General features: G+C 46.4%; 1 protein-coding gene across 1 annotated transcript in view; it reads left to right on the plus strand.

Annotated features, from left to right (window-relative positions):
- Window positions 1-1346: 1346 nt before the first annotated feature.
- The window catches only part of plekhh1 (pleckstrin homology domain containing, family H (with MyTH4 domain) member 1), a 155946-nt gene continuing 130043 nt past the window's right edge, over window positions 1347-27249 (plus strand). The window contains exons 1-2 of the mRNA XM_078563061.1: window positions 1347-1537; window positions 21120-21297. Coding sequence (XP_078419187.1) covers window positions 21172-21297 — 126 coding nt within the window. The 5' untranslated portion in view covers window positions 1347-1537; window positions 21120-21171. The remainder of the gene's footprint in view (window positions 1538-21119; window positions 21298-27249) is intronic.

The raw sequence follows: 27249 nt of genomic DNA on the forward strand, positions 1-27249 counted from the left end.
GGAGCTCAGGGTTGTTTGCGTCTGAGTCAGAAGGTTCCGGGTTCAAGTTCTGCTCCAGAGGCTTGAACACAAAATCTAGGCTGACACTGCAGTGTAGTACTGAGGGAGTGATACACTGGCAGAAATGCCATATTTCGGATGAAGTGTTAAACCGAGGCCTAGTCTGTCCACCTAGATGGACATAAAAGATCTTACAGCATTATTTCAAAGAAGAGAATTGCAATTCTCCCTGGTATTCTGGTTGAAATTTATCCCTCAATCAACATCTCATAAAGCAAATTATCTAATCAATATAACATTGCTGTTTGTGGGAGCTGGCTGTGTGCAAATTGGCTGCTGTATTTCCTAAATTATAACAGTAACCACACTTCAAAAGCATCTTATTGGCTCTTCGGATGTCCTGAGGTCAAGAAAGGGGTTTTATAAATACAAGTACAATTGGGACATGACCCCGCCCCCCCTCAACATTTTGACTCAGAGCGCTACCACTGAGCCACAACTGGCATGGGAGGCTTCCCCCCCCCCATCAGCCTGCTGCTTAGGCCTCAGCTGGACTATTGTATCCAATTCTGGTTATACTTTAGGGAGGATTTGAAGACCTTAGTCTTCAGAGGGTGGAGAATAAGGTCTTAGACCTTAAGAGGGTGGAGAATAGATTTACTAGGGTGGCTCTATGAAAGGCCATTGACCTGAAACGTTGACTCTTTCTCTCTCCACGGATGCTGCCGGACCTGCTGAGTCTTTCCAGCATTTTCTGTCTACATTAACCCTATTGGTACCAGGGACAAGGGACTTCAGTCAAGGTATATACAGAGAGATTGGAGAAGCTGGAATTGTTCTCCTTAGAGCAGAGATGGTTAGGGGGAGCTTTGATAGTAATGATCAAAATCATGAGGGGGTTTGATCGAGTTTCTAGTGGCAGGGGCGTTCCAGAGGACACAGATTTAAGATAATTGGCAAAAGAACGAGGAGGTGGGGGCAGGTGGGGGGAAGAGGAGATTTATTTTTAACACTGTGAGTTGTTGTGACCCGGAATGCACTGCATGAAAAGGTGGTGTGAACGCAGCTTCGAATATAACATTGAGAAGGGAATTGAATAGATAATTGAAATGAAGATATTCGCAGGGTGAAGGGAAAAAAGCTCTTTCAAAGATCCAGCACAGGCACGAAGGGCCGAATGACCTCCTTCTGGGCAGTAAGATTCTATGATTGAAGAGAATCACAATTAGGAAGAGGGTTGATTGTGTGTGTGTGTGTGTGTGTGTGGATTACCCTGTTGTTGGGGCTGATGTAATTTCCGTTGTTTAGTGTTAGGGGGCTGGCTGTGTAACCTGATCCATTGCACGTTAAAGCCTGCGGGAAACAGGGGATGTGGAAGCGCTGGCCGGGGAAAGACAGGAGTCTGCACTTTGGAGCCAGGAAAGGAGACACAAGAGGAGAGAAAGTTCAATCCAGATGCGAAGGCGCTGGGATCTCACTGACCGTCACCTCCGGCCACGGGAGTGAAGAAGGAGAAGGCTGTTGACCCAAACACAAGGTAACTGCACCGACCGTCTCTGTCTGTCTGTCTGTGTACCTGTACCACGGGGCTGCTTCAGTCCTGCCACACAGCTTCAGAAGGCTGCATTTTAAACTTTTAAATGACTTTCCCTCTTCCTCCTTGACTCTCCAGCCCCAGATCAGCTGTGTTTGGGCGCCGAGCGGCAATTTCAAAGCTCAGCTCCCTGTAAACAGGGCGATTGTTAAATCGCAGCAGTTCAATTCTCCCGGAGATCATGGTTAATTGTGGAGGGACTGTTATGTTCCGGATCTCCTTTTATAAGTGGATTCATTTCTGATCTAGTCGATTTCAAGGTGAAGTTTTGATTTTTTTGCAAAGGACCCGTTCACCTGCAAGAGAAAAAAAAAATTAAAGGACGTAAAGTTATTTATTTTAAAATTGGTTTTCTGTCAGTGTAATCGACAAGAAATAGATTTCCCAAACTGTGAGCGTCAATAACCGATCATATAATATCAGGAAGGGTTTTCTTTAATATGTGGGGAGGTCTAGATTGTGCACTTTGAGCTTTACAGTCAGTGTCCGTGTGTTTTAAAGGAGTTTGCAATGTGATCGCAGCTCAAATGTCCCTTTCGCACTTTCTGCAGCCTGGGTCCGTGGGAAAAAGCCGGACTGAGCGAAGCGATCAGGGGGGAAATGGAGCGTCTCCCCCTCAGAACCTCACCCCACACAATTCCTACACCCCGGATCCCACTACCAAGCTCACACACCCCTTACCCCTCCCTGACCCCACTCCCCTCCCTGCCCCCACACCCCTTACCCCTCCCTGCCCCCACACCCCTTACCCCTCCCTGCCCCCACACCCCTTACCCCTCCCTGCCCCCACACCCCTTACCCCTCCCTGCCCCCACACCCCTTACCCCTCCCTGGCCCCACACCCCTTACCCCTCCCTGACCCCACACCCCTTACCCCTCCCTGACCCCACTCCCCTCCCTGCCCCCACACCCCTTACCCCTCCCTGCCCCCACACCCCTTACCCCTCCCTGCCCCCACACTCCTTACCCCTCTCTGCCCCCACACCACTTACCCCTCCCTGTCCCCTTACCCCTCCCTGCCCCCACACCCCTTACCCCTCTCTGCCCCCACTCCCCTTACCCCTCTCTGCCCCCACTCCCCTTACCCCTCTCTGCCCCCACTCCCCTTACCCCTCTCTGCCCCCACTCCCCTTACCCCTCTCTGCCCCCACTCCCCTTACCCCTCTCTGCCCCCACTCCCCTTACCCCTCTCTGCCCCCACTCCCCTTACCCCTCTCTGCCCCCACTCCCCTTACCCCTCTCTGCCCCCACTCCCCTTACCCCTCTCTGCCCCCACTCCCCTTACCCCTCTCTGCCCCCACTCCCCTTACCCCTCTCTGCCCCCACTCCCCTTACCCCTCTCTGCCCCCACTCCCCTTACCCCTCTCTGCCCCCACTCCCCTTACCCCTCTCTGCCCCCACTCCCCTTACCCCTCTCTGCCCCCACTCCCCTTACCCCTCTCTGCCCCCACTCCCCTTACCCCTCTCTGCCCCCACTCCCCTTACCCCTCTCTGCCCCCACTCCCCTTACCCCTCTCTGCCCCCTCTCCTCTGCCCTCCTGAGCCCCCTTTCGCTCTCTGCCCCCACCCCCTCTCCTCCCCTCCGCTCTCACCGGCCACTCCCCTCCCCTCCCGACCCCCATTCCCCTCTGGGTCCCCACTCCCCTCCACCCCCACTTCCATCCCCTCCCCCTCTCCCATCTTGGACCCCACTCCCCTCCCCTCCCTTCTCGGCCCCCCTCCCCTCTCGGCCCCCCCTCCTGGCCCCCACTCTCCTCCCTTCCCCTCCCCTCCCCTCCCAGCTCAGCCCCTTATCTGCCCCTTCTCTGCCCTCACTCCCCCTGACCCCTCCCGCCCGCTCTCTGCCTCGCCTCCAGTCCCTCTGTGCCCCTCACTGGTCCCTCTCTGCCGCACCCCATACCCTAACTTGCCCACAAAAACATTCTTAGCCTTTCTAAGTTGTGTTGTGTATCTTTGTAGGACAGATGATTCCAGACCTCTATCATGCTTTAAGCGGACAGGTCTTTTCTGATGTATAACTGATTTCAATTTACTTTTCACCAGTGCCTCTGACCTCTGCTCTGCCTTTCTTTAAAGCAAGGTTATCTTATCTAAGCTATTTAACATTGTATATGGTACACCCTGGTGGTTCATCTCTCCTCATCCTCCACTGCCTGCAGTTAACTCTTTCCTCTCCAGATTTTGACAGGCACAGATTTAACTCCTTCACGTTTGCCAAGTTGTTTCCAATGTGCACTGCCGGTAAATTCTCAAAACAAATGCTAACTCACTGATCCTCCCTGTCCCAGTTGACACAAGCCACTTGGAATACTTCCAAGTTTGTCCTGAGGTATAACCCCAGCATCACCTCAGATGAAAGAAAGATTTATATCTATATACCTTTCATCTTCTCAGTATTGCAGAGATGAGGAGAAACTTCTTTAGCCAGAGAGTGGTGAATCTATGGAATTCATTGCCACAGAAGGCTGTGGAGGCCAGGTCATTGAGTGTATTTAAGACCGAGATAGATAGGTTCTTGATTGGTAAGGGGATCAAAGGTTACGGGGAGAAGGCGGGAGAATGGGGTTGAGAAACTTATCAGCCATGATTGAATGGCGGAGCAGACTCGATGGGCCGAATGGCCTAATTTCTGCTCCTATGTCTTATGGCACAAAGCATTTCCCAGCCAATGAAATGCAACTGAAGTGTATTAAGATGCAATTAAAACACAGGTAAACTAATCCTTGGCCAATGGAATCCACAACCTGCAAGAGGTGACGCTGCTGCAGTACCTAACAAACCAATGAAACAAATGGCTATGGACAGTCCAAAACACATCCCCAGACTTCAGCTTCCTACCTTCAAGCCTGATGTAAGTCTACAGGACAATGACAGCACTGTGACCCTTCCCAACCCCCAACTCCACGTGGAAATGTTGGAAGAGGGGCTATGTTTGACAGAAAGATGGCTTCAAATTGATATTGATATGAAAATGGTGCTGTTTGATAAGAGTTGTGCTGCCAAACGAGGGGACAATGGCTTTGCAAACATGACATGGTGTCCTTCAACTCGCTGCCAACAAAACTCAACACAGGCCGTTGAGCTAATGCATCAACCTTCCTTCAACCAGTGACTTACAGCAACAGCTACTTGCATTTATGTAGCAATTTTAATGAAGTGTAACCTTTACATGAGGTTTTGGGGAGATGGCTGTGTAGTGGTAATGTCCCTGCACTAGTAATCCAGAGAGCCAGGCTTGAATCTCACCCTTGCAGCTGGTGGAATTTAAATTTAATTAATTAATAAAATTCAATTGATTAATAAAAAACCTGGAATTAAAAGCAAGTGGCAGTGATGGTGACCATGACAACCATCATTGATTGTATTAAAAACCCATCTGGCTCACTAATGCCCCTTAGGGAAGGAAATCTGCTGTCCTTACCTGGTCTGGCCTACATGTGACTCCAGACCCTCAGCAATATGGTTGACTCTTAACTGCCCTCTGAAATGGACCAGAAAGCCACTCAGTTCAAGGGCAGTTAGGGATGGGCAACAAGTGCTGGCCTTGCCAGTGAGGCCCACATCCCATGAAAGGATTTTTAAAAATCCTGATCTCTGTTTATCAGCTGCAGGGGTTGTGGAGGAATGTTTTGGACATGACCTTAAACCAAGACCCCACCTGTACTCCCAAGCAGAGGTAAAAGACCCCACAGTGAAGAAGAAGAGCAGGAGGGTTCTCCCTGGTATCCTGACAAATATTTATCCCTCAACTAACATCACTAAGACAGATTATCTGATCATTATCACCTTGCTATTTGTGGGAGCTTGCTGTGCACAATAGACTGCTGGAGTAACTCCACTTCAAAGGTACTCTTTGGCTGTAAAGCACTTTGGGACCTCCTGAGGTCATGAAAGACTAGCATTTATATAATCCTTTCTTCTAAAAGATCTTTTCAAATGTCAGTTTATCAATGACCTCTCTGTGCTAATATTTATCCTTAGAGATCTTTGTATATGTAAAAAGAAAAGCCACAAGTGTTGAAAACAATTCATCCACTTCCCTGATGTAGGTAAGATTCCCAGTCTGTGCTGAGGTAGCTCACTGACTGAGGACTAACCTCAGTGTCCTCGGACTTGTGGGGTGGTGGGGTAGGGAGGAGGTGGAGGTGGGGGCGGCACCAGATCAGACAGTGCCTCTTCTTCTAATAACAATCCCTAGATCCCTGGTGGATCGTGCACTGTGGGTTTGTAATAAGGGAAAGCACTAGACTCTAATGTGATGCTCCCATTGTCAAATAACACTTGCTGTCTCGATTTATGCGTGAGAATTGGCCACTTGGGTGAAGTACCCAGTTGGTGAGCTGGACACTTTACCCTCAGCAACGGCCTGAACCATGGGCTGTAGGCAGCAGAATGGATCATCGTTGTCAGTGCAACCAGCTCCCCACTTTAAGGTTGAACTGAATTCAAAGCTATCTTTGCTACTCCCAGTTAAAGATATTGTCCTCCAACATTCACCCTCACAAGGGATGTATCGCGGTTTAGTTGAAGATTAAAACATCACCACATGCTGCTGCCTTGTGTGCGTTTTACTTTACTCTGACATGGGTCAAAGGTCGCAGAGTTGAATTATATCGTCGCAAGCTTTTTTCCATCTGTTCCTTGTAAGAAACAGCAGCAGAGCAAAGTGCCTCGAAGTCAGTGCCACGTCCAAATCTGGTTGAGTCTGCAAATTCTTTTCTTGATTGTAAACCTTTTCTCCAGCAGCTGACGAGTTCAGGCATCAGGAGCATTTCTGTATGCTGCTTATGATAGATTGATCTGTCATTTATGCCCTGCGTTTCCCTCTGTTCTTCTTCTGAATGGTGACCTCCCACCTGAGAGGGAAAACAGGGCCTCGGTTTAATGTCTCATCCGAACAATGGCCCCTCTGACAGTACAGCACTCCCTCAGTGTTGCACAGGGAGTAGAACCTGAACACATGATCTTCTGACTCAAGTGAGAATGCTACCAACTGAGGCACCTACTGATCAATATTGTCGAGGCAATAATGGAGGGAAGGCTGCGGTGTGTGAATGGCTGATGTAGAGTATTGGGTTGAAAGTTCCCAGTGTGTGAAAGGGGGGCAAACGCATAGCGTTGAACACAGGTCAGTGATCACAATCTCACCTGCGTCAGAAGGTCATAAGTTCAACTCTTAACTCCAGAGACTTCAGGACATAATGTAGGCTGGCACTCCAGTGCAGTACTGAGGGAGGGCTGCACTGTCTGCGGCGTTGTATTTTGGATGTTGATGGACCCCTCTCCTCCCCACTTACCTCCCTCAGGATTTGGGGTGTGCTGGGTAGATCCCACCAGTGAAATTGGAGTTTGGTGGAATCAGCAATGATTATGCCACATATTAGAATTTGGGTTTTGTCTGAGTGTTTTGGTTATGCCATCTCTTGGTTGGCAGCATAACAAGGGCGTACGTAAGGTGTGCAGAAATTCGGTGTTAATGTGTGGATCTTGAGCGCTTCTGTCTGTTCCCACTTACGATGTACTTAATTAATTGGAATGGACCTGACAGAACATTAACTTTCCAGTCATTTTCCTCCTCTCTTCTGCCAACATCTATGTTTTTTCCCCTTTTCTTTATCCGATTCTCCATTCTGGCTCTTGCATTTTCTTTCTATCTGTGTTTCTACATATGATTCTCCTCGCCTGGACTTGCATCCTCTCTTTCTCTTCACCTGTGTTTTTGCTGTCTGTCTTTGTCCCATTATTTTTCCCTCTCTTGTCTCTGTCTGTTATTGTGTGTCTCGTCCTCCCTTTCACTCTTACAGTGTCTTTGTCTGTGTGCACACGTACTTCCTGCCTCTCCTTTTTTCTGTATCTCTCCATCTTCTCTGTGCATGCCTCTACCTTCCTCTGTCTCTATCCCAAACTGCTGCTCTCTCTTTCTCTGTCTGTGTCTCTCTCTTACTCTACAGCAACAGCAATTGCATTTATATAATGCCTTTTAATGCTGTAAAACGTCACAAGGAGCTTCACAGGAGCAAAATTGACACTGAGTCACATAAGGGGATAATAGGGCAGGGTGGTCAGATTCTTGGCTAAAGATGTAGTTTTAAGGAACACCTTAAAGAGTGAGCGAGAGAGGCAGTGAGGCTTGGGGTCAGATAGGACGCCTAAGTTGCGAATGATCTTGCTCAGCCTCAGACAATGGGCATCGAGGAGGATGGAGTCACCGTTTAGGGACTGGAGTTTGTGATGGGGACCCAAGACAATGGTTTCAGTTTTCCCAATGTTTTAACTCAATTTTCTGCTCATCCAGTACTGGATGCCAGGCAAGCAGTGTGCCAAACCGAGGGCAGGGCTGAGGTTAAGAGAGGCGGTGATGAGATAGATAGGGGTGCTGCCAGCTTACATGTGGAGCCTGGTGTTTTGTGTTTGGTTGATGTTGCCAAGGGGCAGCCAGTAGATGAGACTCTGCATTTCCCTCTCCTTGCCAGTTCTCTCTCCCTCTATTCAACCTGTCTATCTTCCTCTGTCTCTAACCCTGTTCTAGCTCTCTCTATCTCCTCTCTCTGCCCCAGCCCCCGACTGATCTTGCAGGCAAGTGCTACTCTTTGATTTTGCCCGATGGTTCCTATTTCCTAGGCGGTGAAAGCACAAAGCAAAAACCCTGCCACTCTTCCTCCGCTCCCAATGCCCTTCAAGATGAATATGTATGTGCCACGGTGTTCAGACAGCAGATAGGCAGAGAGTACCATGTTGTTATAGAGTCCTGTTTGAAGGAGAGTCTTGCTGCTAAATGGCTCAAGTAAATCTGCTGACTGGATATGATTGGGTTCGTATCACTGTGGCAGAATGTATATAATGGGAACAGTACAAGTACTAAAAAGATGAAAAAAAACTGCAGTTCAGTGCACAATGAGCGAAAAGAGGACTGATTCACCTGGAGTTTCTACTTTCGAATGGGAGTTTGTGGAATTGGAGGTGTGCTAAAGAGTCTATACTGGCACATTAATTGACCAAAACGCTTCTCGGCCTTTTGGCTAAGGTCAAGTGTCGTGAAGCGATGGCTATAACCAGTCGACCTCCATGGGGTACGTAATACCGTTCGGGTGACGGTGAAGGACAGCAAAGGACGAGCACCCATGGATCGTGCCTTCTTCATTAAGCGAATCCTTTTGGAGTCATGAGGATTTGAAGCCGCGGAGATCTACTGCCTGCAGGACTTCCCCAGCACTGGATACTTCGACGTGACCTTCAGGAATGTTGTTGCCTGCGTCAAGTTCCTGAAGGTGTTCAAGGAGAAGAGAGACCAGCCGGAGATGAGGATCCTGACGGTGGAGCCGCACTTTGCTCTGCCATTGCAACGGGACCGTGTGGTGACTGTGCATCTCTACAACCCCCACGTCTCTGCCACCGATGTGCTCACCTTCCTCGCCAGGAACGTTGACAAGGCTGGGAGCTGCACAGAGGTTAAAGACGCCTTCAGGATTTGGACAAGCAAACGCCAGGTCAAGGTCACCCTCAAGACCGATAGTAAGGGAGCCATCCTCCACCCTCCTTCCAGCTTCTCTATCGGGGGAAGCCGTGGCTACCTTGTCTACGCTGGGCAGCCCAAACTTTGTTGCTCATGCGACAAGTCTGGTCATGTGGCGGCCAACTGCAGTGCTGCCCTCTGCAAGAACTGCAAACAGGAAGGGCACCAGACAAAGGACTGCAAACAGCCTAAGTGCTGCAATCTGTGTGGTGAGGCAGGCCATCTCTACAAGACCTGCCTCAAATGCTGCCTCACTTATGCACAGGCAGCCAAAGCCAACGAGGGGGAAGCAGATGAAATGCTTCGTGTCACTCCAACCACCAAGGCCCCCAGTGAGAACAATGGGTCAAAGGAGGACACGGAGAAAAACAAGGTGAAGGAAAAGTTGAGGCAGCAGACAGCCAATCAAGAGCACTGCCCCCTGAACCTCCCACTCCTCAGCACAGCGAATCAATGGAGGAGGAAGCAGCAGAAAACAGCAGGGGGAGTGGCAGCTGGTGAAGAGAGCCAAAAGGAAGAAGGGGCTAAGAAAGGACCAAGCCACTTCCCAGACAAGTGGCAAGAGGTGTCTCCCATCCGGCATGGATGATAAGGGCAGCTGCTCTTCGGGCGAAGAAGCGACAAAGCTGTAGGGAGCTGGAGGACGAGCCACCCGAGCTCCAGAACATTGGAGACAATGAGGAGACCAGTGCACCTCAGCCCCAGGAATCTGGGAGCAGTGAAGTGCTCAGCGCATCCCAGTTCCGGGAAGCCAGGAACAGCAACGCCCCGGAGGGGGAGAGGATTGGAGAGACTTCTTCAACAGAGAACAATTCAAAGCTCGTTCCTTGCATGAACCCCCAGATGCGACCTGAGCGGAACATCTTCAATGGGGTGGTTAAGGACAGATTCCTCAGCTCATCCAAAGTGAGACAATTTGTGAACACTATGGGTATGCAGGAGCAGACCAAAGGTTTGGAACTCTCAAGACAGCAGGTTTGATAAATGACAAAGTGCTTTAAAAATGGGGGTAAAATATGCATTAATGTGCGTAGCATTAAATCTACCATGCGATGTGTTGCGACCTTGGACTACCTTGCCAAGGTCAAAGCTGACCTGTTGTTTCTGCAGGAGTGTGCCATACCGCACCTCAGCTCCTACAGGCAATGGTCACGATGGTGACCCCATGGGCCATCGATCTGGTCGGGCTGAAACGACTCTCGTTCCTCCGGCCTGGGTATTCTGCTGCGGGGAGGCAACTTCACCATCTCCGAGGTTAAGGAGGTGGTGGGCGGGCGCCTCCTCGTAGCAGACGTAATGTACAAGAATGCTCCACTCCGGTTAATTAATGTGTACGCCCCGTCACAAGGGGCCGAGCGGCTGGCGGTTTTTCAGCAGCTCCCACTGCTGCTGGCGACCTCCAGGCTGGTCATTCTGGGTGGTGACTTCAACTGCATCATCGATGCGGCTGGACGATCCAGCAGGGCCAACAGCAGATTGGATGCTACGTCCAGATCCCTGATGGAAACGGTAAAGGATGCCAAGCTGCATGATGTCTTCAGCAACCCTGCAGATGGAGCACAGCGTAGATACACCTAGTCACAGACAGACGGGTCCATCCATTCCAGAATAGACTTCCTGTTTGTGTCCCGTGAGTTCACAGTCAGATCCACCGACGTCAAGCCGGTGTTCTTCCCTGACCACTGCCTCCTACTGGCTGACTGTCACTTAGAGGAAGACCAGAGGGTTGGCAGGGGGACATGGAAGCTGAACGTGCAGCTGCTGACCCCAGAGAACATTGAGGAGCTCAAGAGGGATTACAAAGGTTGGAGAACTGTGAAACCCCTCTTTGAGTCCCTGACACACTGGTGGGAAGCGATCAAGGGAAACATCAAGAGGTTTTTCATCCTCAAAGGCACCCAGAAAGCTAGAAAGGAACAGAGGGAAATGTCCCGACTCCAGAAAAACATGCAGAATCTGCTCCAGCTGCAGTCGATGGGGGTCGATGTCATGGAGTAACTCCAAGAGTTGAAGGGCCAGCAAGCCTCGCTCTTTACCTCGGAGGTCTCCAAGATCATCTTCCAGTCCAGAGTCCGCTCCGTGGAGCAGGATGAGATGTGCTCACGTTTCTTCTTCCAAGAGGTACACAGAGAGAGCTCTGTAATCAGCAGCCTGAAGGAAGAAGACGGCTCAGTAAAGTCATCACAGTCTGACATTTTGAGGATCAGCAAATCCTTTTATGCCAGATTGTATGACATGAAGCCCACACACAGCGCGGCCTCCCAGTCCTTCCTGTCCTATATCACAGAGGTGTTAGACGACAGTACACGGAAGGGTCTAGATAAACCGTTAACTCCTGATGAACTGACTAAAGCCCTTGAATCCTTCAAGAAGAGTAAGACTCCTGGAAGCGACGGCTTGCCGGCTGAGTTGCATTCGGCTCTGTGGGACTGGATCGGCCCAGACCTGCTAGAAGTGTAAGAGAGTATGCTTCTGGCCAGCAGCGTGACAGAATCCATGAGGAAAGGCATCATCACCCTCATCTACAAGCACAAGGGGGAAAGGGAGGAAATTAGAAATTGGCGATGCATCTCACTGTTGAATGTGGACTATAAAATTCTGTCCAAAGTCATCACCAATTGGGTCAAGTCTGCTCTGGAATTGGCAGGAAGATCTCTGACAGCCTTGCGCTACTCAGGGATATGATTGCCTATGTGCAGGACAGGGGGGTGGACACCTGCCTCAGCAGCCTGGATCAGGAGAAGGCCTTTGACAGAAATCGCACACCTACATGGTGGATGTGCTCTCCAAAATGGGGTTTAGGGAGGGAATCCGCAACTGGATCCAACTGCTCTACATGAGCATCGGTAGCGCAGTTTCAATCAATGGGTGGGAATCAGATAGCTTTCCTATTAAATCTGGAGTCAGGCAAGGCTGCTCTCTCTCCTCTCTCCTGTTTATATGTTGCATAGAACCCTTTGCTGAGTTCATCAGGAAGGATCCAGGCATAACAGGAGTGACAATCCCAGGCAGTGGAGGCACTCAGGTAAAAGCCTCCCTGTACACGGATGATGTCGCCGTCTTCTGCTCCGATCCACTGTCGGTGCGCAGACTGATCCACATCTGCGACCAGTTCAAACTGGCCTCGGGAGCCAAGGAAAATCGTGGGAAGAGTGAGGCCATGTTCTTTGGGAACTGGGCTGACCGATCCTTTGTCCCCTTCACCGTCAGGGCTGGAGGCCTGAAGGTGCTGGGGATATGGTTCGGAGGGACCGGGGCATGCGTTAGAAACTGGAAGGAGCGAGTGTCTATGGTGAAATCTATGGTGAAAAGGAAACTGGGCATGTGGGAGCAACGCTCCCTCTCCATTGCAGGTAAGAACCTGGTCATTAGGTGTGAGGCACTCTCGCTGTTGCTGTACATGGCGCAGGTCTGGCCCATTCCACACTTCTGCATGGTGGCGATCACCCAAGCCATCTTCCGCTTTATCTGGAGGTCAAAAATGGATCGTGTTTGCATGGACATGATGTACAAGCCTCTAGGTAAAGGGGGAAAAAAGTGCCCAACATTGCCTTCACCTTGATGGCCACTTTTGTGTGCGGCTGCATCAAGCGGTGCGTAGACCCTCAGTACGCAAACACCAAGTGTCACTACGTGCTGAGGTTCTACCTGTCCCCAGTGTTGCGAAGGATGGGTCTGGCCACGCTGCCGCGGAACGCTCCAAGTAGTTGGACCGTGCCACACCACCTGTCCCTCCTGGAAATATTTATGCAGAGAAACACCTTTGACCACAAGTCCATCAAGCAGTGATCGGCACGTAACGTCTTAGAGGCCCTGCGGGAAAAGGAGATGTTTGATCCTGTCGGATGGTACCCCAAGCAGACTGTCTAAGTCATTTGGCAGAATGCCTCATCGCCAGAACTTTCCAACAAGCACCAAGACGTAGTTTGGCTGGTGGTGAGAAAGGCCCTCCACGTCAGATCCTTCCAACACGCCAGGAGTCTCACATGCTGCATGTTGCCCTCGAGGTGGCTGTGGTGGGGAAGAGACCGTTGTTCACCTCCTTGTAGATTGTGCCTTTGCAAAGAAGGTCTGGAGAGAGATGCAGTGGTTTCTGTCGAGGTTCATCCCGAGCAGTTCTGTGACACAGGACTCTGTGCTCTACGGGCTGTTCCCAGGGACACACACCGAGACAAACATCAACTGCAGCTGGAGGATCATCAACTCGGTGAAAGACGCTCTTTGGTCTGCCTGAAATTTGTTGGTCTTCCAGTGCAAAGAGTTGTCCCCGACCGAGTGTTGCAGCCTGGCACATTCCAAGGTCCAGGACTATGTGCTGACGGACGCACTAAAGCTTGGGGCAGCCGCCGCAAAGGCGCAATGGGGAAAGGTCGCTGTCTAAGACCTTTCTGCCACAGTGCACCGAGGGACTGGGAACTGTGTAGAGCCCCTCGGGCTGTACAGCTTACAATGAATATATGCATTGAATATTAATTGTATTATAATTGTATTGAAGCACCTCAGAGTGCAACATGATGTATGATTGATAACTCCAATACCATTGCACTGTCTGTGATGACCATATTGAAATTATTGTAATATTCATCGATTGTATTGAAGCACCTCATGATCCATGTGTAAAAGTTGAATCTGATTGCACTTTTTGCGATGGTGATTTAGAAATATTTTGTAATGTTCTTCCTGATATTTTATGAATAAAGTATATTTTTCCAAAAAAAAAAATTAATTGACCAAAAACAAATACTTGCATTTATATAGCACCTATAGGGTAGTAAAACATTCCAAAGCGCTTCACGGGCATTATCAAGCAAAATTTGAAACTGAGCCGCTTGGGGGGATATTAGGACAGGTCATCAGGCACAGGGGTGCTGGGTGAACAGGATTTTGAGTACTATTCTGCGTGCTGTATACCTTGTGACAGCGGCTCTTCGTTTGACTGGGTTTAGTGTTGAGCAGTACAGCAGTATCCTAGCATACCAGCTGATGAAACCTCAGGGTGGCGAGGGTGGGTCGGCGATTGGTGGGAATGGGAATCACACTGAATTCCTGACAATGGCTGTCCTGTTCTTGGTATATTCATTGTTAGATAAAGAATGTTACGTGAGATGAGGGGACCTGCACTGAGGGAAAATAAGAGCTTCAGCCTCCTATTCTGTCAAAATGTGGATGGAAGTGTGTCGCAGGCCTGGCTGTTTTTCAGAGCTTTCGAAAGATCACTTTCAGCCGTAGTTTTGTACCATGGAAATGGTGAAAATGATTAAGCACCAAGTGCATTTGGAAATCCATGAGATGTCGGTCATTTTGTCCCTAGCGATGGATCTCTCTTGGCTCTTGACCTCCCAACCTGCAGTTTCTGGCACCGTGACAGCCTCTCAGGCACTGAACGGATCTGTTCTCTTGCTCTTGTGCTCTCCCTCTCCATTTACCTTATCTCTCCTGGACTGTGTTTGATTACCGAACCTTGTCTTAATGTGTCTGTCATGCAGAAAGACACTCGGTCCATTGTGCGCTGATTATTCCAATTAACATATGGTCTGTGAGCATTGAGTTGCGGGACAATGGGTGGAGATGGTTGGTTAAATCAGGGCTTTGTTATCAAGTTTAACCCCTAAATATGAAATGGACTCTCCAAATCTGTCTGTTTGACGATAGCAGACCCATTGGGCCAGTCTCCTACCAGTTTTCCTTAGAGGATCCTCCAAGTGTGACTGACCCTGGAAATATGTTCATGTGGTGCCAAGGCAGGAAAAGCCTTGCCAGTGCCCTTTACTTCCAGTCGCCATTTTGATTGGGCTGGGAGGAGAGCTTAGCCTAACCATACAGGGCCAACAATACCCGTCTCCACCCCTGCCTCAGCTCATCTGCTGCTGAAATCCTCATCCGTGCTTTTGTTACCTCCAGACTTGACTGATCTAATTCTCTTCAGGCCAGTCTCTGTAAATTGAGCTCATCCAAACCTGTGCTTCCCACATCCTAACCCTCACCAAGTTTCATTCACCCATGCTCCTTTGCTTGCTGGTTGACAATGGCAACACCTCGATTTTAAAATTCTCATCCTTGTGTTTAGCCACTCTATGGCCTCACTCTCCCTCTCTTTGTAATCTCCTCCAGACCTACAACACTCAGATATCTGCACTCCTCCAGCCTCTGACCCATCCCTCATATTCTTCACTCCACTATAGACAGCAATTCTTTAATTGCCCATGCCCTAAGATCTATAATTCCCTCCCTAAACCTTTCCACCTCTCAATCTCTCTCTCTCTCCTCTCTCTCTCCCTCTCTCTCTCCCCTCCTTTAAAACCTATCTCATAATTATCTGGCCTAACGTCTTTTTTCGGCTTGGCTAACATTCCTATGAAACATCTTGGGACTTGGAACCATGTTCAAGGTGCTACACGAATACAAATTGCCGCTAGTTGTACCAATACTACAACATCTTGCATTTATATGGCACCTTTTAGTTAGGAAAACATTGTAAGGCTCCTCACAGGGACATTGTCAAACAAAGTTTGACATTGAGAAGAAGGAGACATTCGCAGGAGGTAACTAAAAGTTTGATCACAGAAATGGATCAGGGAGATGGAAAGGACTATGGAGAAAATTCCAGATGTTGGGGCCGAGACAGCTGAAGGAATGGCCGCCAATGGGAAGGTGATGAGACATATGGTACATGTAAGTGGCAGCCATTTTACACAGAGCAAGTTCCCACAAACAGCAATGTGATAATGACTGGCTAAGCTGTATGAGTGATCTTGGTTAATGGTTAAGCATTGACCAGGACACTGGGAAGACATCCCCTGTTATTCTTCATGGTGTGTCATTGGACTTTTTTATGTTTACCTAGGTGAGAGGGAAAACAAAACCATTGTTTAAGATTTCACCTGAAAGGAGGCTCATCCTCAGGACCAGACAAAAGTGTGAGATTGAAATAATATTTATAATGCTTAATATTATACCCCATGTACCAGCTTAAATATTCACTCCTTCCACCACCTGGGGAGCAGTGTACCTACAAAATGCACTGCAACAATTCACCAAAGCTTCCCCGACAGCACTTTCAAAACTCGCAATATCCACCATCCAGAAGGACAAGGGCAGCAGACACATGGGAACACCACCACCTGCAAGTTCCCCTCCAAGCCACTCACCATCCTGACTTGGAAATATATCGCCATTCCTTCACTGTCGCTGGGTCAAAACCCTGGAACTCACTCCCTAACAGCACTGTGGGTGTACCTATACCACAGACTGCAGCGGTTCAAGAAGGCAGCTCACCACCACCTTCTCAAAGGCAATTAGGGATGGGCAACAAATGCTGGCCTAGCCAGCGATGCCCACATCCCATGAAAGAATAAAAAAATGCTGACCTTGCCCATATCCCAAAAATTAATTTTAAGAAAATCTATCTGCAGTGGGACTTGAACCTATGACCTTCTGACTGAGACAAGAACACTACCATCTGTACTACAGCTAACGCCAGTTACAGAGTTCCCTCTATCCTCCCCCAAGTACCCACATGAAGTGGCCAGGGTATGTTAGTTGTTGACTGAAGTGCAGAAACATATTGGATCCAAGCCCAATCATATCCTACATATTAATTTTCTGGTCGGAGGTCATAGGATTGAGTAAAGAATTTAAATTAGTAAGGAAGGGGGACCATATACAAGAAATGAAAGAAGCCTAAATATGTACAAAACAGGAAAGGAGAGTAAAGGACAGACTAAACGAAGGGAGGGCAGAAATAGCCAAGGAATAGAGTTCTAAAACAGGAGTGCAAAAAAGGTGGCTAAAAATAAAATGAGAGGAATTGCTATTAAAAATGAGTTGAAGTGTAGAGCATTGGACGCAGTGTGCATAATAAAGCAGGGAAACTTGAGATGATAATACATGTGAAGAGCCAGATATAGTAGGGATTACTGAGATGTGGCTACAGAATCAGGACTGGAAATTAAATGTTGTGGTGTATAACATACTTAAAAGAGATAGAGAGGGGGAAAAGGGGAGGTGGGGTAACTATTTATTAGAAGAACATAGCAGCAGACAAAAGGGACACAGCTAGAGTAATACAGAAATAGAATCCATGTGGATGGAAATAATAGATAATAAAGGATCAATCACACTAATATGAGTAGTCTGCAGACCACCTAACAGTGAAAGGGAAGTAGAGGAAAAAATAAGCAAACCAATTGGGGAAATGAATGAAAAATAGAGAGCAACCATGATGGGGTATTTTAACTACCCTGACATTAATTGGGCAGAAGAGGTAGGTAAAGGGGATAAGGAAATGGAGTTTCTACAACATGTACCGGATTCCTTTCTAACTCAGTATGTAAGAAATCTAACAAGGGAAGATTTATTATAGGATCTAGCAATGGGGAATGTACAAGAGCAGATGAGAAGTGAAAGTAGGAGGAAATCTAGGCAATTGTCATAATATAAAACTGGTTAGGATAATAGTTGAGAAGGACATGATAAAAAGCAGGGTAATAGATTGGAAAAAGCTGATTTTTGAGGGGCTAAGAATAGAACTGGGAAAATAAAATGGACGGCAATATCGGCAAACAATTATGTAGGACAGCAACGGGAAAGAATTAGCGTCTTTTTTTTCTGTATTTGCTCATGGGATGTGGACATCGTTGGTCATTGCCTGGCACTTGTGTGGCAGGAATGCAACTTGCAATTATCAGCCCAAGCCTCGATGTTTTCCAGGTCTTGCTGCATGCAGGCACAGACTTCTGAATTAGCTGAGGAATTGCGGATGGTATGTCAGAGTCCAAGGAAAATGTATTACATTAACACCAAGAACAAACTAAACACTAATGGGACTACCTGAGGACGGATAAAGACATGAGGGAAAAATTGAGGGTGAAGAAAGAGGCATGCACAAAATATGTGGACAGGAGGGGAGAATATAGAGATTAGGGGAGGTGAAGAATGAATGCAAAGAGGAACTATGGAATTAAATTATCCAGGAACATAAAACAAAATAGTAAAATATTCTACAGGCACATACATTTTAAAAATGGAAAGCTGCGATGGGAATAGGGCTACTAACAGATGGACTTGTGGAAAATCACAGACATTTATAGCAAAATGGCAGAAATGTTAAATAAACTTACCGATAAAATAATTACCAGATCAGTTAGACACGACACCAGAAGATGAGATTTAAAAAGTTATAACATTTAAAATAAAGAGCAGAAAAAGTGAACACACTAATGTGAACTTATTTTATACTGTTATGATATGGCAGATGATGTGTGCCAGGCCGATCAAATCCACGAGGGAAACTTGATTACACGGTCACAACTGTATTGCAATTTGTATTTTATTTTGCGTTGCGTGCCTTGAATTCAGAAGTAATGAGACTACCACGACTTCAGAGGTTTTTTAGAAAACTAAATGAAACATTTATTAACAAAAGGCAAGATTTCAAGCACCTGCATAGGTCTACAAATTACTACTATAATAACTCCTAAAACCCCTAATTAATCTGGCTCCCAGTTACACTTCAGCTAAGGCAACAGTAAAAACAAATAGATTTAAACAGACCCAGGCAAAGCCACACAATATCCTGGGCAGTCACATTCAAAATGAGTTTTCTCAGCTTCTGTTCCTTTTGACAGCAACTCGATGCACAGAGGCTGGAGGCTTTTCACACTTGGTGTTGGATCTTAGAATCTCTTCTCCTTTTACGCATAGCCTCATCTCCTTTATACATGTTTCTCCCTTTTAATGCAAAGTTCATTGCTCCCATATGTTTTTGCAACTTTACTTTTCTCATAATATAAATCTTTCATAATACTAATTTTATCAGTACCTTTTGGGAAAAATAAACACGTTGTTTGGCTTAGCTTCTTCTGGCTAGATGTAACATCTTACCATCCCTTTGAAATTCAAACTACTCTGGTTTTAGCTAAAAATACAAATTTTTCTTACATTTCACATTCTAAAGCATTTCAAACCTAGCTTCCTTTTTGATGGCGCAAAGCCTCCAGACCAACTGTCTCCAATTCAATTAAATCCCACTATTAACCCACTTTCAATAAATCACAATATTGTGAGAATTATTATATTTTTATGACAATACACAGATTTTAAAAGAATCTTGTGAAGTAATAGCAGAGGCACCAACACACGTATTTAATACTTCATTAGATAATGGTGCGGTGCTAGAGGACACCGTGTATAACTATACCTACATTTTAGAAGGGAGCTAGAACATGACCAAGGAATATAGATCAATCAGCTTATCATTAGTGGTAGGAAAAATAATAGAATCCCTACTAAAGGAGAAAATAGAAGAACATCTAGAAACAAAAAATGTAATTTTATGTGAAAAATATAAGAATGGATAGCATGGATTTCCAAAGTGAAAAACTTGCTTGACCGACTTTATTGAATTTTTTGAATTCGTAATAGAGCAAGTGAGTGTAGACTAAGGTAATACAGTCAATGCAATGTATCTAGATTTCCAAAAGGCCTCTATAAGGTGCCACATAATAGATTAATTAATAAAGTCAAGTGTGTAGAGTCAAAAGACAGGTAACAGAATAGATTGCCAGCTGGCTGCAAGCAGAGAGTAGGGGTAGAGGGCAGGGACTCGGAATAGCAGAAAATGGGAAGTGGGGTCTCAAGAATCAGTGCTGGGACCACAGTTGTTCACGACTTACATTAACAATTTAGACTTTGGAATCAAAAACACAATTTCTAAATTTGTGGCCAGCACCAGGTTAGGCTGGGGAGGAGAGTCAATACTGGGGACAACTGCAACAAATTACAAGATGACATTAATAAACTTTCAGAATGGAGATATAATTGGCAAATGAATTTCAACATAGACAAGTGTGAGGTATTACATTTTGGTGCGAAAAATAATTGGGTCACTTTGAAAATAAGAAGCTAAATGGGGTAAGAGAGCAAAGGGATCTTGGATTACAAATAAATCACTAAAATTAGAAAAGCAGGTTATTAAGATCATTTAACAAAAAACAAACCAAGTACTGTGGTTTATTTCTAGAGGATTAAAACTGAAAAGTGGAGACATTATACTGAACTTGGATTGAACCTTGCTTAGACCATACTTTGAGTCGTATGCAGTTCTGATAGTCATCGTATAAAAGGGTATAGAGGCACTGGAGAGGGTACAAAAAGGATTTACAATGATGATACAAGGGCTGTGACAATATAACTGTCAGGATAGGATGAACAGGCTGGACCTTGAAAAGAGATGGCTGAGGGGTGACCCAGCAGAGATCTTTAAATTCATGAAAGGTTTTGATAAAGTAGACACAGAGAATGTTTCCTCTTATGGTGAAAAGCATAACTGGAGGCCATCAATATAAGACAGTCACCAAGAAATCCAACAGGAAATTCAAAAGAAACTTTTTTTACCCAAAGAGTGTTGAGAATGTGGAATTCACTACCACAGGGAGTGGTTGAAGCAAAGAGTATAGATGCATTTAAGGGGAAGCTAGATAAGCATATGAGGGAGTAGGGAATAGAGGTTAAGCTGATAGATGAGGAAAGATGGGAGGAGATTCGAGTGTCCTGGTTGGGCCACATTACCTGCTTGTTGTATGTATTTTTGTAATTTTATGAACTCTGACCAATTATCCCCAGGATGCTGAGGTAAGGTGTAAAAGCTCTGACAGTCTATGTGGCTAAAATTTGCCAACTGACCGTGAGTGCTTGTGGCCCCTGGCTGGTGTATATGACTGAGTGGCATACTACATGGCCCATTACAGTAGCTGGCTATTGGGGCTCCTTGAACATTCTTTTCCATTCTTGTTAACGTTGGTCAGTGGGTAACTTGCCTCTGAATCAGAAGGTTGTTGGTTCAAGCTCCACTTCAAAGACTTGAACATAAAATCAGACAGGTGCTTCATTGCAGCTGAGGGAGTGTCACAGTAAGGGAGCTGCTACCATTCAGGTTGGACTCTGGCGCTTTCCTTTCTTTAGTAACGAGTAGTCTCTGTTCAGGCACTGATTTGTTTGGTGCTTTGTTTGCAGGGTTGAAGAACCTCGAGGACCTGCACCCCACCCCCGGTGAGAGCTGGTTATCATGGAGACAATGACCGAGAATGGCAGTGGTGGCTTCAATTGGCAGAAGCGGTGCATGACACTGGAATCCCAACTCTTCAGGTTTCGGTTGCAAGCAAGCAAGATCCGGGAGCTGTTAGCCGAAAAGGTGAGCAAGGTGGAGCATAAAGACACTCCCAACCAGAACATAAAAGCAAAAAACTGCAGATGCTGGAAATCCAAAACAAAAACAAAAATACCTGGAAAAACTCAGCAGGTCTGGCAGCATCTGCGGAGAGGAACACAGTTAACGTTTCGAGTCCATATGACTCTTCACCAGAACTAAGGAAAAATAGAAAAGAGGTGAAATATAAACTGGTTCAAGGCAGTGTGGGGGGGCGGGGAGACAAGAAGAGCTGGATAGAAGGCCAGTGATAGGTGGAGATAACCAAAAGATGTCACAGACAAAAGGACAAGGAGGTGTTGAAGGTGGTGATATTATCTAAAGGAATGTGCTAATTAAGGGTAGAAAGCAGGACGAGCAAGGTACAGATGGCCCTAGTGGGGGTGGGGTGGGGTGAAGGAATCGAACCAGAACAGTCTGTTTTACCCAGTGCGCATATAAAAGCCAATGGGGCTGGGCCAGTTCCTATACATTATACAGAACCCAACGAGACTGAGCCAGTCCTATGGGGTATACAGAACTCAATGGAACTGGACCATTTCCTGTAGTTCATATAGAACCCAGTGGGACTGAGCCAGTTGCTGTAGGTCAAGTAGAACACAATAGGACTGAACCAGTTCCTATAGGCTATATGAAATGCAATGCGACTGAGCCAGTTTCTGTAGGATATATAGAACCAAATGGAAATTGAGCCTGTTCCTACACATCATATAGAACCCAATGGGACTGAGCCATTTCCTGTATTATAGGTCCTGTAAGTCATATAGAAACCAATGGGACTGAGCCAGTTGCTGGACATCAATAGAACTCAGTGGGACTGAACCAGTTTCTGTAGGGTATATAGATCCCAGTGGGACTGAGCCAGTTCCTATAGATCATATAGAACACAATGGGGCTGAGCCATTTCCTATAGGGTATATAGAACCCAATGGGACTGAACTAGTTCCTGTAGGGTATATAGGACCTGATGGTACTGAGCCAGGACCTGTAGGTCATATAGAACCCAATGGGACTGAGCCAGTTCCTATACATTGTATAGAAACCAATGGGAATGAGCCAGTCCCTATATATTATATAGAACCCAATGGGAACGAGCCAGTTCCTGTAGGGTATATAGATCCCAATGGGATTAAAACAGTTCCTGTATTATATAGAACCCAATAATAACGAACCAGTTCCTGTAGGGTATATAGAACCCAATATATGTAGATCATATACAACACAATGGGATAGAAACAGTTCCTATATATATAGAACCCAACTGGACTGAACGAGTTCCTGTAGGTCATGTAGGCCCCAATGGGACTGAACCAGTTCCTGTATTATATAGAACCCAGTGGGATTCAAACAGTTCCTGTATCATATAGAACCCAATGGGACTGAACCAGTTCCTATAGGTTATAAAGAACCCAATGGAACTGAATCAGTTTCTGTAGGTCATGTAGAACCACATGGGACTGAACCAGTTCCGGTATAATATAGAACCCAATGTGAGGCCATTTCCTATAGATTATGTGGAACCCAGTTGAATGTGGCACATATGGGACCATGAATGACTGTCCCAGTTTTATAGAGCCCACTGAACCTTACCAAGGCCCTCTTGTTAAAATAGTAATGGAGGAAGATATTGCTTCTTCACTTGGACCAGGGTTGTGGAGGTCGGGTGGGGGTTTTTAAATTGATCACTTTCTCTGAGGTTTGTGCAGTGTGAAGTTGATGTGTGTGGATCAACAAATTTATGGAAGTTTATACAAATGTCCTTGTAAAATGAAATGCTCTTGAGTCATCAGGCAGGACCTGGAGACTCAGGGCAGGACTTGCCCTTCATTGGGCGGGTGCAGTGGGCAGGCCTGGGAACGACCATGAAACGGACCACCAATTAAAGGCCAGCCAACGTGAGAAGTGCGCTGAGAGCCTCAGCACGACCAGGGTGAGGGGCGGGAGGAGTGTGAACACAAAGTCTGTGCGGGCGTGGGGCTGCGCTCACTTTCAGCTCCCTGAAGGCAGGGAGCTGCCTCAGGGAGCTGAAGAATTTTAAAATGAAAAATGAAGACTTTACAAATAACATAAACATGTCCCCCACACGTGACTCAGTCACACGAAGAGGGACATGTTAACAATGGTGTTAAAACAATTTTATTGTTTTTTTAATTTACTGTTGGAAACCTCATCCCGCCCATGAATGAGGTTTCCTAAAAAATGCAAAGCTGCCTGGTCTATTTGCCCACCCACCAACCGTAAGGTTGGACGGGCAGCGGAAAGTAATGTTCAATTACTTCTCTAATAGCCTTAATAGGCCTCTTAATTGTCGGCAGACGCGCTGCCGACTCTCACGTGCCCACCGACTGAAATATGACGCGAGTGCGCAGTGATGTCAGGACGCTCGCCCGATGCCATCACGCGATATTTTACTCCCGATCGGGTCTGGCGGCACCTGCCCATGGGACAAAAAATTCTGCCCTTCGTTTTAGACATTGCAGTAAATTTGGGGTGTGTTAGTGGGCTGAAGCAGGGAGACCTGAGAGCATGTGCTGTCAGATCGAGGTGGCAGTCTCAGTGGGTGGCACGGTTAGATTCTTCCAGAAAATAACTTTGATAATCTAGATTTGGACCTGCACCCCAATCATCTCTATCCATAGTTCTAATGCAAGGCTGGTTGATAGCCCAGTTACGAGTTTAGATGTCACAGTGGCTAATCATGTTACACTTTAACTATGTCTTGTTAAAATTGTGTGCGTGTCAGAGTTCAGACTGTAACTAGTTCCGTACATATAGGGTAGCTTTTTATTCCAAGCCTCTGGCACCTGTTTTTCTTAATAGCTCTGGATTAGACATATAGTATTCTAGAGATCAGTCAACCATGCTTGTCAGGTGTCAATCTTGGCTCAGTGTCTTGTCTGAGTCAGAAGGTCAGAGGTTCATGTCCCACTTCAGAGATGTTAAAAAAAATTCATTCTCAGGATGTGGGCATCTCTGGCAAGGTTATTCATTGCCTATCTCTAGTTTCCTTGAGAAGGTGGTGAGTTGCTTTCTTAAACTGCTGCAGTCCGTGTGCTGAAAGTGTTCCCATAGCGCTGTTAGGAAGGGACTTACAGGATTTTGACCCAGTGACAATGAAGGGATAGTGATACATGTTTAGTACATGTGATACATGGTGGAGTGCAACTTGGAGGGAAAATGGATGAGAAGGTGTCCCATATACCTGCTTGTCCTTCCAGGTGTGGGGGTTGAATATTTGGAGGGTGCTGCGAAAGAACCTTTAGTGAGTTACTGCAGTGGGTTCTGTAGATGGTACGCACTGTAGCCACAGTACACAGGTGATGAAGGAAGTGGATGTTTAAGCTGGTGAATTGGGTAAAATTATTGAGCGCACAATTCATTCTAAAACTTCAGTGCAGTTCTTAGGGAGTGCCACAATGTTGGAGGAGCCTCCCTTCGGATGAGACATTAAACCAAAATCCTGTCTGCCCTCTCAGTAGATGTAGAAGATCCCATGGCACTACTATTTGAAGAAGAGCAGGGGAGTTATCTCCGGCGTCTAGGCCAATATTTACCCTTCAACCAACATCACTTTAAAAAAAACAGATTGCCTGGTCATTTATCTCATTTCTGTTTGTGTGACCTCGTATATAAATCTGCTGGCCAGTTTACCCCATTACAGTGGTGCCGGCATTTTAAAGTTGCTGTAAAGCTCTTTGGGATATCCCGAGGTGCTGAAAGACACTGCATCGGTGAACATTGTCTCTTTCTTTCTTTGTATATGTAGTCAGAATGGGTTTGTCGATGGTTAAGAACACACCCAGTGAGGTGGCGTCAAGCTGCTGTTGGGATGGTCCAGAAGGTTCCCTGCTTCCCAAGCATTCAATGCCGGCTGGCTCTGAAGTCAGATTTCTTTCTCCCTTTCAGGCTGTAATCACTGGACCCTGATTAATGCCAGATTCTCCAGCGGTTTCATTCTATAATTAGAAAGACCATAGAACCTACTAAGGGAGGTGTCAGGATGGAAATGGCACTGACAATTACCCTAAATTGCTGGCTTATTATGTCCGCGGTTTCAGAATGAGGGAGTTATGCCCCCAGGACTCAGCTCCTGCCACCAGAGGCAAGATTTCTTTTGATCGTCCTCTTCTTAGCTTCCTCTTCTGAAGAACTTTTCTGCTCATTGAAGTGAGGGATGTCGTTGCAGAGGAATGACAGAAGATTTTTTTCCACGCTTTTTCCCTGTGCCACGTCTGTATTGGATACCTCCAGTTAAAGATTGACACAAGTTTAATGACTTGGAGCTGGAGGGCGTGTGCAGCCTTTCCTAATCAAGGCTGATTCTGTCTATTTTCATTTATTTCCTGGCTTGGTCTGGTTTGAATTTTGTGGGTCTGGAGATTTGGAAAGCACCGTTTTTAGCGCTGTTCTCACTTCGGTGGGTACATCAGAACACTGAGCTCTCTATATTAATGGGAATACACATGGTCCCACCCCGAGTTTCAATAGTATGCACTGTCATGGTTAACAGAGACTAAAGGTTTGAACTCCTTGTTTCACACTGTTCCATTGAGCATTGCCAGGTCATGCACAGCTCAAATTACACGCAGTGTAAATCTCCTTCTATTGTGTCCCATTGAACACAGCCAGACCAGATATGGTGCATATCAGATTCAAAAGTGTAGCTTATGTGGAAACTTGCTGTGTGCACAAATTGGCTGCTGCATTTCCCATCTTTACAACTGGGGTTACACTTCAAAAAGTACTTCATCGGTTTGTAAGGTGTGTATTGGGAGGTTCTGAGGTTGCGAAAGACTCTGTATGAATGCAATTTTCTTCCCTCCTCCCCTTTCCTTGCCTTCAATGGCAGTGCTGTGTCAAAGGGGCAATGTACGTGCCTTCAGAGGCAAGGAGCTCCCTCTTCCGCAGTTCCTCTATGCCTTTGGTGGCACCAAGTAGTATGGCTTCCATTGCTCGGCTGGTAATGTGGCTTTCCCAGTGTTTGCCATGAAGGACCTATTACAATTTGAGCTTGTTCCAGATCATTTTCTTTCTCATGCCCACACTCCCTGTGAATTGAGACATGATTCGATCTGGGATGGCAGTTCACAGGGTGAGCAATAAACGTTTTATACTTTTTAATAAAACGTCTATCCTTGTTTATTCTGGTTATTAAAATCGATCCATGGCCTTGTCACCCCTCCCTATTCTCTGTAACCTCCTCTGGCTCTACAGCCTTCCAAAAACTCTGTGCTCCTCAATTCTGGCCTCTGATGCACCCCTGATTTTAATCGTTCCACCAGTAGCAGCCGTGTCTTCAGCTGCCTAGGCCCCAAGCTCTAGAATTCCCTTCCTAAATCCCTCCTCCATCTCTCTACCTTTCTCACCATTCTCACTCCTTAAAACCTGCTTCTTTGAACAAACTTCAGTCACCTGTCCTATTATCTGGCTCACAGTGTCAGGGTCAGTTTCTTAACATTCCTGTGGCATGTATTTTGGCTGCTTTATTGTGCTCAGGGACTTATATAAAGCCAAACTGTTGTTTCGATGTACATTGGAAATGGTAGACAGTTTCCACTGTATGTTCCGGATCCCTCTAACTAACAGGAAGCAAAACTTTGGCTAGAGTTCCAAATCAAGGTAATTATATAGGAACCTAGAAATTCTAGGAAATAAAAGATCAAAGTCCATCTGTTTCTCCTTTTACCATCCTTGTATCTACATAATACAACAATAATGGAGTTGTTGGCTAATCACAGGAATCAATCTCTATTGATTCGCCTGCAACCGACCCAGACATAATATGGCAGGATGTTAAAACACAGAAGGGGGCCATTCAGCCCATTGCGCCTGTGCCTAAGCGGTGAAACAAATATCCAATTATTCCTATCCCCCTCCACTGTTCTTTCCAAATAGTTCTGCGCATTTTTCCTTTTCAAGTATTTATCCAATTCCCTT

Source organism: Cetorhinus maximus, chromosome 18, assembly GCF_964194155.1.
Source record: "Cetorhinus maximus chromosome 18, sCetMax3.hap1.1, whole genome shotgun sequence".
Lineage (NCBI taxonomy): Eukaryota > Metazoa > Chordata > Chondrichthyes > Lamniformes > Cetorhinidae > Cetorhinus > Cetorhinus maximus.